The 16,849-nt window shown below is 34.4% G+C and overlaps 1 protein-coding gene across 1 annotated transcript in view; it reads left to right on the top strand.

Annotated features, from left to right (window-relative positions):
* The first annotated feature begins 1,780 nt into the window (after positions 1 to 1,780).
* Positions 1,781 to 16,849, top strand: part of PLCZ1 (phospholipase C zeta 1) — a 45,047-nt gene continuing 29,978 nt past the window's right edge. The window contains exons 1-4 of the mRNA XM_030040973.2: positions 1,781 to 1,841; positions 4,718 to 4,919; positions 6,258 to 6,402; positions 9,269 to 9,421. Coding sequence (XP_029896833.1) covers positions 1,781 to 1,841; positions 4,718 to 4,919; positions 6,258 to 6,402; positions 9,269 to 9,421 — 561 coding nt within the window. The remainder of the gene's footprint in view (positions 1,842 to 4,717; positions 4,920 to 6,257; positions 6,403 to 9,268; positions 9,422 to 16,849) is intronic.

The following is a 16,849-nucleotide window of genomic DNA, read 5'->3' as shown; positions in this document are numbered from 1 at the left end:
TATTATTATTTGATACTTCTAACAATTATTGAAAGCTTTCTTCTGCCAATATAGCAGAGTAACACCCTTGTCTCTGATTGCAAGTATTTCTCATGAGTTCACCCCTAAAACTCCCAGCAGACATATTTGTACCCATTTCAATATCCCTGGTGGCCAAGTAACATAAACATTTAGTTACTAATTAGGCTATTAGGAAACAAAGAACACACACGTTTAAAAACAGAGAAAACAACTTTTTCCCTGTTTCCCAGACTCAACTTCTGTTCAGGCTCCTCTCCTCCCCACTTCCTAGTCTCCACTTCAGTCCAGACACCTCTCCTCCCACCTTGTCATTGCTGCAGGTTGTACTCAGTCCATTCAGTGAGGAAACAGGCATTGCAGGAGGCTGTGGTCAATGCATAGTGATTTCTTTCTGCTGCTCCACCTTTGTCACACTTTTCTTTTGCTACTGCTTTCTTCTCACTTGTTTCATCTGCTTCAGTGTGGATCCTCCACAGGTCTCAGTCCCTTCAGGGCACCAAACATCTTATGAAAACTTTCATTTTTTCTTTCCATAAAGACAGAAAAATACTTACAAAGAAGTTCCAAGATAAGTAAGAAAGCAGAATGTAATAAACTCTCAAAAACATAGGCATATAATGTAATCCAAGTCTTTTAAATACTCAGGTTATATCCATAATTCCTTTCTGATATGGCAGTATTTGTATATATGGCAGAGCTGGAATTTACCTTAACTGGAAGAAAGGGGAAAAACATTTTTTTATTTTTAAATTATGTTTGGAAAAAAAGAATATTATAAATAAACTGTATTCCAGACTATCCAAAAGGCAAGGGCAAGAAAAAAACATTGAACTTTGTAAACAACAAGGAGCTATAAGAAGACAGAAATCTTTTCTTGCTTTCTCTTTTTCTTTCTACACAAAATGGATATGTGTGCACGCTAACTACTGCTAAAGGATCCTAATGGAGAAAAAGACTGAGGTTTCTCTAGGGAAGAAACGTGAGGCCTTGATGAAAGTATCTTTTCACTGCAGAATAGTTATGGAGATGAATCCCCATTTCTTTTAATGTAGAAGCAGAAAATGGCTGTAAATGGTCAGAAAATAGTATGACTGTGCTATTCCTCAAAACTTAAAAAGCACTCCCTTCTTCCTAACTAGTCTTCTGTCTTCATCAGATGAAGATAAGAGACAGTGCAAAAGAAACCCAGTAGGTTTTCTCCACTGGTAAGAGAGGGGTGAATGAATAGTAGCAATAATAAAAAATTAAGTCTACCTTTACTTTAAACTATCAAAACTATGATATCTTCTACCAAACATCAGATCTCTGAAAATTTATTTTACCAGATGGCATGCCATTTATGTACACATGATGCTCTTTTGCATATCTCAATTCACACAACTGCTGGTGCTGCCAGAACCATTAGTACAAAGCCACTCTCTTCCTGCTTACAGATAGGTCTTACCATTTTACAGAGTTGCTTGGCATTTTGGTAGTTCTCCAGAAACATGATGGTGACTTTACTTGTATGCAGTTCAAGGACAGTAACTACAGATCCCTGAGAAAAAAATTTATAAGCCAATGTAATGTAAGGGCCTGTAATAAGCTGTATAAAAATACAAGTATTTTCAGTCCATTGATCAGAGACAGGAGCTGAACCTTTTACTGAAGTCAAAGAGCTTACCTATTGGCTAACAAAGTAACACAAATTTACTTCATAATGTTTTCATTTTTAGGGGATTATGGTCATGATCTCTTCCTGAGAATGCTGTAGTTATCAATGACAAGAGCAGTCAGGAAAGCATCAGAAATAATTCAGAAAATAAGCAAAACTTTGGAAAGTCAGTATTTTTCACTAATTTAAAAGATAAATGTAAAAAAAAAGCCATGTAAGTATTGCTAGTAAATAAATAAAAAAATAAATAAGGAGTTGCTGGCCCAACTTGCACTTACACAAAGAAATATATAGAGCATGAAAAATAAATTAATAAAAAATGAAAACCAGATACTATTGATTAAAATCTTTCTCTTCAAAGGAATTGAGTCTACAATTCATGTAATTCATTATAGATAAAGCATATGGGATGAATGTATTCTGTTTAGAGTAACATTTAAAAAAATTCAAAACTTTTTTAAAGACCCAGAAAGTAGAAAATTAATTATTGCTACAAGTATAAAACAATATAACATGTGCATGCAGATAAATCAAAAAAGTCAAGATACTAAATACGATACAACTATCAAGAGTCATCATGGTAGCAATAAGTCATTCTGTAAATATGTTAGTTAAAAGAAAGATGAAGGGAATTCTTGATGTACTACCTGAGTACAATCAGGTGGCTAATATTATTAATGAGACCAGAGTAAGACCTCAGTCAAAAATATGAAAAAAAATGGGGTAGGACATGCTTAAATGACTTAATCAGATCAGTGAAGACAAGTTGACAAATCCCGAGTTCTTAGAAAATTGACTGTAACAAACTTGGCTAATACATGTTACCTTTGAAAACACGTGTGGAATGGATGATGAATTGAAAGACTGGAAAAAATAAAATGTAATATCTATTTTAGAAAGGGAACATCCAAGGCACTAGACACCACTCAGTTACCAGAAAAAACTGGAACAAATATTGAATATGTAATCACCTCTAAGATGGTAAGGATGAGTAACCATTTGTCAGGACATTCCATGTAGAAATAGTACCCAGTTTTCTTCTATGAAAGAATAACAGCGCTGGTGGATAGAAGAAAAATCTTGCTTTTTAACACTGTCTTGCATTCTAAAAAGCATGTTGAGGAAGCAGGCAAAATAACTACATGGTACATAAGCAACTCATTAGAAAATTACTCTGAGAAGTGAGTCATCAATGACTTAGAGTCAAATGAAAGGCTACATCAATCAAACAATGCTACAGTTTCATTGAGCATTTTGTTGAGATCCAGACTTCACTTATGTCATTGATAAGTAGGATGGTGGAATAGAAATTAGTTCTATTAAATTAACACCATACCTTCAAGTATAATAGGGGACAAGATTAGAAGTCAAAGTGTTCTTGGCAAATTGATGATATAGAAAAGAAGGATGGAGTTCAATAAGGAGAAGCGCTATGTTCCATTTAGGGCATCAAACATCAGGAAGGAGGTTCACCAGGTGGAAAGAATTGTAGAAGAACAATGAAAATTACTAGATGTCTAAGAATACCTAACCTAAACAGAAACATGCACTGAATTGAATTTGTTTCTTCTGGAAAACAGTGGAATGAGGGGAAGTGTAATAGCAGTCTTCATATGTGCCTAAGACTGTGGAAAAAAAGAGAGGAATAGTACAAACCAGGACAAATATTTCAGACAGCAAGGGAGTTTCAGGGTAAACATTGTGGAAAACTTTCTAACAATAAGGTTACTTAGGTGCTGAAATGGGATTACTAGGATGTCTTTAAGAATAGCTTCGACAGACTTCTGGTGGGAATAACGTCTGTAGGGTTAAGGACAACAGTGTATGTATGTATGATGTCTGGAGGGTCTTCATCCTTATTTTCTATTTCTGTTTAGCATTTTAAAACATTGTAAGTTTTTCTAGTTCAAAAACCTGTGTCATTTAGAAATAATTATTTTCTTTGTGTTACTATCATCAGAACGATTTTCATAACTTCTCATTCAGATAGATAGAAAACTTTCAGTTTGTACAAATACTGAAGACTGATAATTGTAATTCTAACCTGTAAATTGTGATTCTTATAGCTGTATTGATAATTAACAGGTCAGTGTTTGGGTTTTGGTTTTGTTTGGGTTTTTTTGTCAAAAGTTTGTATACATTAACCTCTTTAAGTTACTAACAGAAAGTAATCTTGGATTACTTACTGCTTAATTACCACTAGCCTACTATGGTGACAATAATAAGGTTATTTTAGAGCCAGAACTGGGCAAAATCCCTGACTAATTCAAACTAGGTTATGTTTTGAAGCAAAGCTGACTTCTGAGATTATATCACTTGCAAAATTACTACATTTGAAGCATGACAGTGGAGCAGCAGTTGGCAGTATAATGGATCTGTTTGTCATTAAATCAGTTAAAAACAAAACAAATGGGATGACTAGCACTGGTATGGAGGCAATTAGCACATTTTGTTATGGATGCAGTAATATAATAAGCTTGATTTGCAATTCACCTTTGTGGGCAGATATTTATTTTGTTAAGATGCTTTTTTTATTTCAAATACTTCTAATTTAACCATTATTTCATTAGTATTTATTTTGAGTTTTCCACTACTGAGGAAGATATTTGGTGCTAGGAATCATAGTTTCTGCAAGATTATTTTGACAGTTGCTGACATTTTGGAGAACAATTTCTGTTCTTTCTACAGGAAAAAAGAAGATTCTCTTTGTGCATTTACTTTCCAAAACTAAACAACAAATATTTTCCTTTATATTAGGATTACTGCAAACTCTTTTTACTGGTGTCCATAGAAGAATAAAAATGTTAGAACATGTTTATTTCCTCTCATAATTTTGAACCACAGCAATTCAGCTCCAGAATTGCACACATCTGATGTTTGTGTTTATATTGTATGTTATGAATTTTAAAATTGCAGGAAAGTGTTATGCTGTATCACCTTTAGCAATGTTCAGAACTGGCTATTAAAAATTATGGAAAATACACAGATATAACCATCAGTTTAGCTTCACACCAGAATTTTTTTGCTTTCTTTTTTGTTCAGTGAGGAAAAGAAGGCAAATGTCATTTGAAGGATTTATAAGGTACATGAGCTCAGAAGACTGTTCGATATTTAAAAACAATCACAGGACCGTCTACCAAGATATGAACCATCCATTATGTGACTATTTTATTTCATCTTCTCACAACACCTACTTGATATCTGACCAACTAATAGGACCCAGTCATTTATGGGGATATACCAGGTATTTAGATACTGGTTTTTAATATTTAAAATGTTCTTTGTTTTTATTTTTTTTAATGAACTGTCACATATAATCCTGCTTGGCAACAAGGAACAAAACCATCACAGATATAAGTAGAAAATGTGAGAGTGGTATTTTATTTTGTGTGTACACTTCTCAATATATTTGCCAAACCATGTGTTCATAGTCTGGAAACAATCTATTTTTTCACTTACATCTCAAAAAATCTACCTTGCAGCAAATGAAATCTATAGTATGCTGCACAGTATATGATTAAATCAGTTTTTAATCTCAACATGCTATGCAAAAATAAATAACTCCCTGAAATAAATTAAAATTCCTGGGCAAACTCTAATCTGAACAATATACAGGGAATAATGGCACAGTACAGTGGAGTATGTCAAGAATATCTGTGATCAGTGTATGTTGCAATGTGGTCAGGGTAGAAAAAACAACAAAAAAATGTGGGCACAATAGTAGCCAGGAGGGAGAAGAAACTTTGTCTTTGAATGTGCAGCTTATGAGTCCAAGAGGAGAAGGAAACCAGGGTGCCTTATTGCCAAGACATATTCAGAAGAAATGGTCAGGGAAGGAGAAAATGGATTATGTAATAAAGGCAATACAGAAGGGAACAGAAAATATTAAGAATTTGGAAGGCAGGTGTCTAGAATTCCTATTACTTTGTATTACTTTAGTGAAGTAGAAGACAGATTGGTAATTGGGTAAAATAATTCTACAAGAAATGTTTAAATTAGTAACAAGCCAAATATTAGAAACCTAAGACCTTTAAGGGGTACCATTAACATATTAAAAATTAAACCAGAGTAACTTTAAGGCATCCAAGAAATTTTAGCACTCCCTCTTAGAAACAAGGTGGGGGAAGACCAACTAAATTATATAAAGACCAAGCACAACCTGATTCTCCAACTGTGATGCTGTTACTTTTAAGTAAAATCATTCTCAAACTTGCAGTCAAATCCTGGGATAGTAATGCAAAAGGCCCTTTCAAACATTTCTTCTTCTATTTCAAGCAACAATTTGCCATAATTCCAAAATTCTTTTATTTAAATCTTTGACCCTTGTTTTTAGTCTCTTAATGAAGGTTATTCAGATAATCCATCTTACTGCTTAATGCTCTAATAAAGTTTATTACCTATCATGCCTAAGATAAACAGCAGAAAATATAGCTGTCTCATACTTCTATAGGATTTCTCTTTTTTGATGAAAAAGTAGGGTTTTTTTGTAATTATTCAATGTGCTTGTAATCAGAAATACTTGTATAAGAAAGTGTAGTATCTTTCTTTTGACTGTAAAATTGTTTCTCTTGTTCTTTTGAAGTGCTCTCTTGAAAGGATGTCGTTGCCTGGAAATTGACTGCTGGGATGGCTCAAACAATGAACCTGTTGTGTATCACGGTCACACTTTAACAAGCAAAATTCCATTTCATTCTGTAATTCAAGTGATAGACAAGTATGCATTTGTGGTATGTGTGTGTATATATATATATATATATGTTGGTTAAAATGTGATGGTGACTTTAATAAAGCCCAGGGGCATGGTTGTTGTCAGAGAATCTCCAGGGTAAAAAAAAATGAAACAGAGACAGTGCTTGTGGCAGGGGGCATTGTTGAAATAAATTACAGGAAAATTGTAGTATCTGTTCTTAATATCTTTTTATTTTATTTATGATATGGTAAACATATTTTGCTGATAATGATTATAAACCAAACTTGGTGCAAGGAATTCAGAAGATCTTAGCTTGTTAGGTGGAATTCTCACCTGAGGTCATTTAATCAAGGACTGAATATAAAGTGAACAACCACTTCAGAATCAGTTTGATGTTTTACTCCTTTATATCTTTTAATTTTTTTACTTCACTTATTCTTCTGTTGCTATCAGTCTGTCTTATATCTTATGCTTGAATTTATGATACAGAGAAAAATGTTAGATTAAAGGTGAGTTTGAGACTTTGTTTTCTATTTCCCCTCTTTTTGTTTTGAATTCAAGGCCTGATAAAGGTTACCACCTACTGCAGTCTTTTTGTCAGATGACTCATTAGGGCAATGTCCCTTCTGCCTATCCCTGGCAAAGCAGCGAAAGCTGGAGAGCTTTTGGCGCTGTCTCAGTCTTTTGTATAGGTTTCTGGCAAAATTCCTGCTCAAATGAAGTCCTTAACAACTATTAAGATAACTTTTGTATTCAGGCCAGCATTATCTGTGTGAATATATACATATAAATATCATACATTTATATGGATTTTTATACATATATATTTATAGTCTTCTCAGAGTTAAGGAAAGCTATATTTTTTCTGTTCTGATTTCTATATAAAATTAATTAGTCTGATTTTAAAAGATAGTGAAAACAATAATATGGTTTTATTTCACTGTTCTTCACAAACCATTAGATATAACTCTCCTGTTTTTGCTAATACACAGCATAATGTACATAACTATAATACAAACTTCGTTTAATAGGTGCAAGTTACAGTAAGATGATCAAATCGCAACATTAGGTAATGGTTCATATGAGCTGTTTATCCATGCTAAGCTGTGCTTCTACTAGTGGTCAATAGCAAATGCTCCAGGGAAAAGTGTAAAAGCAGGGTAAACATAAAATGGTACTTCCCATAGAAATTGACTATTTAGGTCCTGCCCAAGCAAAGATTTTATTCAGAGTAGTTGTTTTTAGTAGCCACCAGTATTACTGGCAACTTATGAGATTTATTTACACAGTCTAAATGGACATGTCTCATTTAAGCTATTCTCTATTTTTATGCAATTTCCCATGTTTCACCTGTCTTGCTTGAGTACTGTGATGAGTAAGGTGTAAAGAGTCCCGCCCAAAAGTTTTTGATACTATAAAAAAATATGCATAGCTTGTTCATGTGAAGGCAATGATTTCTGAGCAAATTTTAAGGATACTGTTAACTTGAAATGTAGTCAATTAAAATCTGTCATAAATTAAAGCAAAAATCCTGGTTTACTCTGTCAATTTCAATTTTAGAACCAGATCTTACCTTTTAAAAACAAACCAAAAAACTCTCCTCATAACAAAACTGTGTAAACAATGGAGGAAATTCTGTACACAAAACAAACACTCTCCCCCACAAAACAGAAATATTTTAAATCTGTGTCATACATTAAACTGGTGGCTACAATTTATGTTTAGCTGAAAGCAAATTTTGCCTTGTTTATCACTGTTTTTTTCATTGTCCTTTAAATTAGATGCTAGCTACTAAAGAAGCTATCACTAAAATATGTCAAATGTAAATTTAAAGGTACATGATTATGTCAAAGCTTCCAAGTTCTTCCTATAGGTACATGAACATTGCAATAATTTTGTTTGCTACTTTTCTTTTCCCTTATTTCCCCTTATTGAAATTATTTTTCACACAACTTAGTCATTATTTAAAAAAAATTCATGTACCCAATGTGATAATTCCCTGTTGGGATGACTTAGTCAACAGCTGTGATATAACCTTTAGGTGCAAAAGAAAGAGCAGATATTAGGTGTGAAGAGATGAATATTTCTTTAATTTGGAAAAACACCAAAATGGTCAACGCTGATGTTTTTAGAATTTGGAATGCTTTAAGTCTCCTTTGAAATTAATCTAAATAATTTTTTATGCTTTAGTGTGTCTAGGAGTTTTTACCCCATCCTCCTTTTTTGGCAGATGGCATTACAATTCCTATTTTTTCTTTGTAAGTTCATTTGTTGAGAACCGCTGTTTCAGACACACAATAGCCAATGCATCATTCTTTAGAAGCTCTGTGTGTTAGCTGAGCCATTAACTCTGTGAGAAATTCTGCTTTTTGCTTCCAGGTTGTACTCTTCCCTGTGCAATTGAATCATCCTGATTTTTGGCTGATTTAACACTTATTTTTCTCCCTACTTTCTTTACATCCAACATTAATCAGTATGTTAAATGCCTCTGAAAAATTATTTTCTATGGATTATTGGACAAATACATTTCAATATGTGCTTTCCAGAGATCAGCACAGATATTACCTGGTTTCTCTAATGAAGTATTGTGTCCTTCTTAACTGATCTTCATTTGATTTCTCTAGTTGTTTTTTTTGCATCTCTGTATATTTCTAGCCCTGTATTAACTCCCCTTAACTTCCTGAAGATGCATTTTTTTCTCTTCAATTGTGCTTTCTCTTTTATGTAAATATTGTGAGCTTTTTTATTGTGTTATTAACCTGAAACAACTGACTTATATTCTGATAGTTTTGAAAATAAAGGAAAATACAGATTACCAAGGGGACTTTTGTAAGATATTTTAGGAAATCTAGTAGTCCTCTTTTTATTTATTAATAATAAAAGCCTTTAAATTATATTTCCAGGCATCTGACTATCCAATTGTACTGTCTTTGGAGAACCACTGCAGCCCTAAGCAACAGGAAGTAATGGCAGACTATTTAGAAAGTATTCTAGGTGACAAACTTCTTACTTCAACAACTGGTGATACAGTGGTTACTCAGCTACCTTCTCCTGAGGTAATAACATTGCATTTTTCTCTGTGAAATATAGGGGGAAAAAAACTGGTGGTTTTTCTTTGTTTTGTTTTTTAACCTTCTGAAACTGAATTTATGAAACTGCTCATCTGGTGTCTGAAATAGACTTCAGGTGGTAACAAAAAATAATTAAACAACACAAAAACCCCACATGAAAAGATAAAGAAAACAGAAAAAGCAAAAATGAATCATGTGGATTGATATGGAAGTTTTTGTTTAAAGGAAAGCTGTTTTCAGTACAATGCTGAATCTAACATAGCAACATTTTTGCAAAGCCTTAGATCTTGCAGTTCACTTCAATCCAAATTCTGGTGCTTTGGATGCATTAAAAGTTTTATTTTATTTTATGTACAAATACAGTTAAGTAAAGTTTGTGGGTTGCAGTTTATTTTGTATCGAAACATGGCAGCTGTAGCAATGTGTCTTGTTATGTTGAACCATACTTACTGTATGGTAACTGTACTGTATGTACTTACTGTATGGTTCACTGAATAAACCTGTATATCAAAAACTGAGTAACGACACTGAAATTACCATGATTTTTTAAATTAAACTATTATTCAATATGAATTAAGTTATCATAGTGTGGTTGATCTACAGTAGTCCTATGTTGGAGATGCGGTAGTCTAAACACAGAAAAGAGCATCTACCTTTAAAGATGGCGGATTTATATGTAGTGAATGACTTGCCAAACATTGTAGAAGTAAGTACTACTGAATCTGAACTCTGAATCTGAGAGCTATGCAAACACCTGATTAATTTAATTTTGGAAATTTCAAGTTATTGAAACATTGTGTTATAATGAACAGCTTCAATGTTTCTGTTGACCTGTAAAGTCAACATTTTGAGGTTAAACTGAACAATTCTCTCCTCTCCTCTCCTCTCTCCTCTCCTCTCTCCTCTCCTCTCTCCTCTCCTCCTCTCCTCTCCTCTCTTCTCTTCCTTTTCTCTGAAATGAGGCTTCCAGTGTTTTAGTTTTAAAAGAGGAAACAAGGTATAAATTTTTAAACAATGTTATGCTTTGAACCAAAATTTAAAAATCTTCACTTTAAACACGTTAGTGTATCTGTTTTCTGCTAATTTAGTTTTTGTTCCTTAGATAGAAAGAATTTCCTGAAATTTAAACATGTTATTGATATGGAAACCCGATTCTACATTTTTTTGTCAATAACAATGTTGATGGAACTATTTCATCCAGTTCTGTTACTGCAAAAACATTCTCTCTTTCTCAGTGTGTTTTTCCCTAAGGCAGTGTTTCTCAGCTGGTGACTTGAGACCCCCTGGGATATGAAGTCAGAAAAGGCAATTAGATGGGTGTTGAAAATTTTATTGCAAACTAAAACAAATAAATTCCTATTGTTCCAGTCTTTGCACATAATTTTCTTTCAAGGACAAAAGATTGTTTTTTTAATTACTTGCAACACAAATACATGCATATATACAAAATAGTTATTTAGGCTTGTCACTGTTATCAGTGATATATCAGATATATTTTATACCTTTTTTTTTACAGTAAATGAAAAAGAAATAATGCAAATGAAAGTGTGGGGAGGAAACATTGTCATAAGAAAAGACAACACACAGAGAGATGTATTTTTGTAAAGTATTTGTTACGGAAAAAACATTTTTGAAGTTGTATGTCCAAAAAAAGTGCTAAAGTATTACCATGCTGTTATATTTTCATAGCAATGTTGTTGTAAATATATTTAATACAACTTAATAAGTTTCTCAGTAAGCCAACATATTTTTTTAGATTGTAGCTTTATATTTTTTATCTCACACTGTCTGATATCACTTTGCAACCTTGAAAACTGTTCTGTAAATTAGAAAAAAATATGAACTGTATTAAACATAACAGTTTGTTTGAAAGCTTCTCAAAGCATAGCTGCATTCAGTCTAATAGATGTCCAAGGACTATATGTCCTCTGTAGCAAACACAAAATCAGTGTACTGCATCTGAATCACGGAGTCACTGAATCACATACTTAAAAATATTACTTTCTATGAGATATGACCCTTACCATATGTTTACTGTGATATAAGGAATTCATACTTCATATTTCCATAGCTTAGAGGTCTATAGAATTTTTGCCTGAAAATGCATTGCTGGGTTCCATACTTATTCCTCACTTAAATGTGTGCTGTTCAGGTGAGATCTTTTAAAAGTTACGTGAGATGTAGTCCACATCTATATAACATATAAGAGTTACTTAAATAATACCACTGTCCTCAGCTGATTTACAAAAGTCTGAATTTAATAAATAGTTATATTGAGAATGAACAAGGATTAGGATCATCTCCATTTCTCTTAGCTGCTCTGATCAAGCTCATAAGAAAAATAATTAGGATTTTATTTTGCAATGGAAATATGTAGTTATGACTGAATTTGCAAATAGAGTAGTAAATTTGATGTTTGGCTAGCATCTTTTTTAAGAACCACTTTTCGTCCATGTTCAAAAGGAGTTTAGTGGCATCACATTCTTAAAGCTTGGGACCTTGTGCATATTCAAGGCCTGGGTAAATTCATTATCATTTGAGTGAGCTAGATGCTGAACTTAGTCTTAAGCCAGCTTTACTTAAGCAGTGCAAAGGAGATGTTACAGAACCATAAATGATTAATTTAAAATGCTGTTTGTGAGGATTCTCAGTTGAAAAAAATATAGTTGTCACCTATATCATTTACTGTTCCACCTTTTTTAAGATAGAGCATTAGCAAGAACAGGGAAGAAGCTATTGCATCTTGTATGATTCTATAGGAACCCAATTGCTAAAGCCATCCCAGGAACAAAATTGTATCATCATAAGTGTTAACACCAGTAACAGGGTAAAGGCATTGTTCTTTAAACATGACAGTCTTCTGATTTCTAATGGAAATCTAATAAAATATAGTAAGTGTCAGGATGATTGAAGTTCATTGTGATTGGTGCAACAGAATGATGTTTGTTGGCGTGGCTCAAGCGTAGTAAATACACTTGCTTAGAGGCTGATATGACTGGTAGCCTGATAATGCATTTTGAAAAAAATTACTATGAATAATGCACTCAGGGGAGCTAGTGTACCTGCCTACATGGGTACTTTTACTAGCAAAATTCTTATCAAATAACTGTATCTATCTATATTATATTCGTAGGCAACAAAAAGGGAAAGCTTTGAAATCAGTTTTCTCTTTTGAAACTTTCCTATGTAACTTATACGTATTTATATGTGAACCTGTATCTTTCATTGCATATTGAAAAAACCCAGTAGAAAATATAGCAAAAGGCAACATTTTTTAAAAGAAATCATTAAATGCTCTAATTTAGTGTACGAACAGGTCTTAAGTTTTCTTTGTAGAGTTCTCTTCAGCATGTTCTGTGGCCAACATATATTCCTTTCACCTAGATTATTAGCTTTTTCCTTAGCATGCTTTATTGGGTATGCTTTTAAAATTTGTTCTAAATATTAATTTAAAATGACTATTTCTTCAGTGTTGCTTCATTTTTTAGACTGTTACACTGTCTTATATTAAAGCAAAATAAAAATAGGTGGTAAATTGCTTATATACTAAAATATTTACTCATCTTGATTGTAAATGAATGTGAATGTCACACTAAAGTAGCTCAGTGTTAACATACTCCAAGTCACTCTACTATGTGTGTGTATATACATGAATTGAATTACTCTGAGTTTAAAAATTAAGGTATTTGGATTAGAGTTACAGTGTTTTACCTCCATTTTCCCTACAATCTTGTTTACCTTCTTTTGTCTTCATCTACCTTGAGTTGAGATCCACCCTCTTCCCTTCTGGTTGGATCTCAGCAAGGAAGATGGGAGGGATTGAAAGGCTAGAGAGTCTTTCGCTCTTCATTGAAATTAACAATAACCACAGAGACAGTTTCTATAATATGCTCTTTTAGACAATATTCCAATCTAATAATATCCCTAGGGACACAGCACAAGCCTCTTTACTGCCATGTCTCACATGCCTATAAATGGAATCGGCATACTTCTGTCCCTCAAGTCCTCTGATTGTCTGCATCACACCAAGTTATTGATCACTTAGTTGTCACCTCTTGTGTTCATGACCTGTGCTATTGCCTTCTTTGCTAGGCTTTTTTTAACAACCTGCTTGTAGGATCCCTCAAAGATTTGGCTCTGGACTAACCAGTTCAGCCCTCCTTCCCCTTTCTTTCAGATTTCTTTGGCAAGGACCTTCAACATCCAGCTTCTCCCTGTCACATGAGACTGAAACATTATGTTTCTTGGGTGGGACATCCTCCTCATCTGACAGCTACTGTTGTTCCTAGTTTTGCTCCTCCTATGAAGGGTTACATGCAAGGCTTCCTTTTAATACCTATTTGTCAATGTTCTTCAAGATCCAAATCAAATGGTGCCCTTGTCTGTACATGAAGTGGAATACCACATAATTTCTCCAAACACTTCACAGAAACATTTGCCAATTACAGGTCCTTATTTAGATCTTGGAGATTTGGAGATTTCTGTGGAGATGTTTTTCTCTGTTGTCTGATCAATCTCCTACTTTCTGTTCTAAGTAGGTTTTAAGCTACACCTTTCTCAGATGAGATGATTGTGTGTGTCTGGAAGAAGGATTAAAATGCAGAGCAAACCCATTCTTAGGTGCTTCCTTAGACCAAAGCTCATGCATGGTGTCTCCTACCATTGTAAATCTAAGTGAAAATCACGAGAAGGTCAAGAAAAGAAAATTGGACAGTCACTGAAAGCTATTGCTCTCTGTTATTTTGTCAACACCGACTTGCCCTGAAACACAAATCCCAGAAAACTTCAGGAAAAGAAGGTTTTTAATTCTTTGGTCTCAGTCATATGTTCACCCTGCAGCTGGCTATACTAGTGCTGTTAATTCCCTGGGATATTACTGTATTCTGTAGCATCTCAACAGACAATTCTTCCTCTACATGTGGAGTAGAGGAAAGAGAAGGCTTTTGTGCTATTTACACATACCCTTTATCCAATGAGCTAAACCGAGGCCACCCTTGAGCTTCACCAATCTTTTCCACCATATCTATCCTCTTACCTCCTTCCCATGCAGATATTTTGCCACCCAAAGCAACAGACCGGTTACAATCCTCTCCCTGCAGTCTTGGCCACTATGGTGCTTCTAAACAGACTTCATGAACTTCCTTTAATATTTGCTGGAATATCAGGTACTTTGAGTCTGTTCCTACATTAAATTATATTTGACATCACTGACTGGAGCCAGAGATCCTTGCTGATGGCACCATCACTCCTGGATTATGCTGGTATAAAGTGACAGAACGTGGTGTCTTGTGCAGCAATTTGTATATGAACTTAGAAAATATTAGAATCCTAGAAGTGAGATCAATATTTACTTACCCTGCTGAATCCTTCCTCTTGAACGGGTTTGACAGCTACTGAAAGAAACAAGTCAGCCTCAAATATAACACACGAAAATGAATGTAAACACGTTGAAGCTTTTGATGAAGGTTTATTCCCCAATTATTTTGCATTATAGTCCATCAAACTGCCTTATACTGCTGGCATGATGTATACATGAACTAAGGAATTTTTCATTATTTGCAGGTTTCCTATCACAAAATTGGAAAGAGATATTGATGTATTGTTAACTGAAAGTGAAGTGGCAACTACTGTTATTTTACAAGTCACCTTTAATGTTTACCACACAGCTGCAAGATCAATTACTATGTTGTGGTGGTTCAGAAGCAGTTCTGGCCATGATCTCCAAGGTTTCCCCATAGTTATTAAAGCCATGCTATCTAAATAAAAATACCTATTTAATAAGCTCCTTGAGAAAGATTCATAGAAGGTCTCCAGTACAACTTTATGCTCTCTGGGCTTTTTAAATCCTACTATTAGGGGGAAAACCAACTAACCCCATAGCCAGGACTCTTCCTTCACCTTTTTTTCATCTGTATCTACTCAATATAAAAAGGAGCTTTCCATATGCAGTCACTGTTTTCCCAGAATAGTCACTGTTTTCCCAGAACTCACCAGTCTGGGTGAACCAAGTACCACAGTCTTTGACATCTAGATATAACATTTGAGTGTATGTCAAAGAGATTCGTATTGCTACTGCACTTTCTTCCTTTCTCTGTAAAGACCTGTCTCACCGAGAAACTTTCAAAAGTTCGTTGTACCTGGCTGTCTATAATCTCTGACAAATATGTTCTTACTGACTATCTGTAACGTCTGACAAAAGGGTAATAGTCTGATTAACCTGTGGCTATATGATTCAATTTTCAGTCTCACCATCTCCAAATTTTTCTCTCCCATATCTTTATAGGGTTTTATAGTCTTATTTTCTTGTTATTGAAAAAGTAGGACTTGGAAGTTTTTCACTCAGAAATTGAAGATCAGGACTGCTTTAACATATCTGATTTTGTTGCTTCAGTGATGAGATTCATTCCTATTTTTCTGACCTAAAAGTCACATATGCAAATGTCTTGACCAGGTCTTTGCACTAGAAATATCTTTGCTTCTTAGCAAGTCAAAAACATTTCCAGTCCACTGTTTTGCATTTTCAATCTGTCTATGGCATCTATTCTTTACAAAAATGAGAAGAAAGATGTTTAAATGTAGCATGCCTTGGTGATGACCTAAAAAATAAGAAAAACACTATTGTTTATCATAAAATTTCTGGATTCTCTAAGTTCTAGTGAGAACTTACAGAATTCTCATCTGATTTGTACACTGTTTCTGGTCATTGTACTCTACTCTACAGTCTTTTGAGGGAACATAATTTCCCCAGATATGTATTGAACATGCAACAGTCACTTACCTGTTGTTAATAACTTCCCCCTATCGTAAGGCAACTTTATAAGGTAATTAAAACCAAAACACTGCCATACTTTATATGTATAACCAGGTAGGTCTTAGGTTGATGGTTTATTTAGTGTATAAAAAACCGATCCTTCTTTTGGCAAGGTATCTTCTTGGAACATGAACTGTGGTAGGGAATCTGTGCATGAGGGCCCCGAGTACACCAGACTAATTATCCCGACCAACTTGTAACCATCTTTCTCTGTAATCATCCTTTGGATTCCCTTCCAACCCACCCACCAGAGATTTAGTTGCCTAGGTACAATGTCATCTCTCATATAGCACAGCTGTTTAGCCTTGGACCAGACTTACATGAAAACAGCTAAATTGTGAGCAAGAGCCCTCATTTGGAACCTCCACCTATGCACTCTCATACATTGGCTTGGGAGCTGCATTTTAGCTCAGGCTCTTTTACTTGGTCCTTGCCTGAGCTACACTGTAAGTATGCAGTGCCTGTCCTTGCAACTTGCTGTTCCTGTCCTTGCAACTTGCTGTTCCTGGCCTTGCCTTACTGATAATTCTGCACCTGGGGAGGAATAACCCCACGCACCAGTATAGGCTGGGAGATGACTGGCTGGAAAGCAGCTTTGCAGA

Source organism: Aquila chrysaetos, chromosome 17 (assembly GCF_900496995.4).
Source record: "Aquila chrysaetos chrysaetos chromosome 17, bAquChr1.4, whole genome shotgun sequence".
Taxonomy (NCBI): Eukaryota; Metazoa; Chordata; class Aves; order Accipitriformes; family Accipitridae; genus Aquila; species Aquila chrysaetos.
Note: the sequence above shows the minus strand (reverse complement) of the source record. Positions and strands in the feature narration are given on the sequence as shown.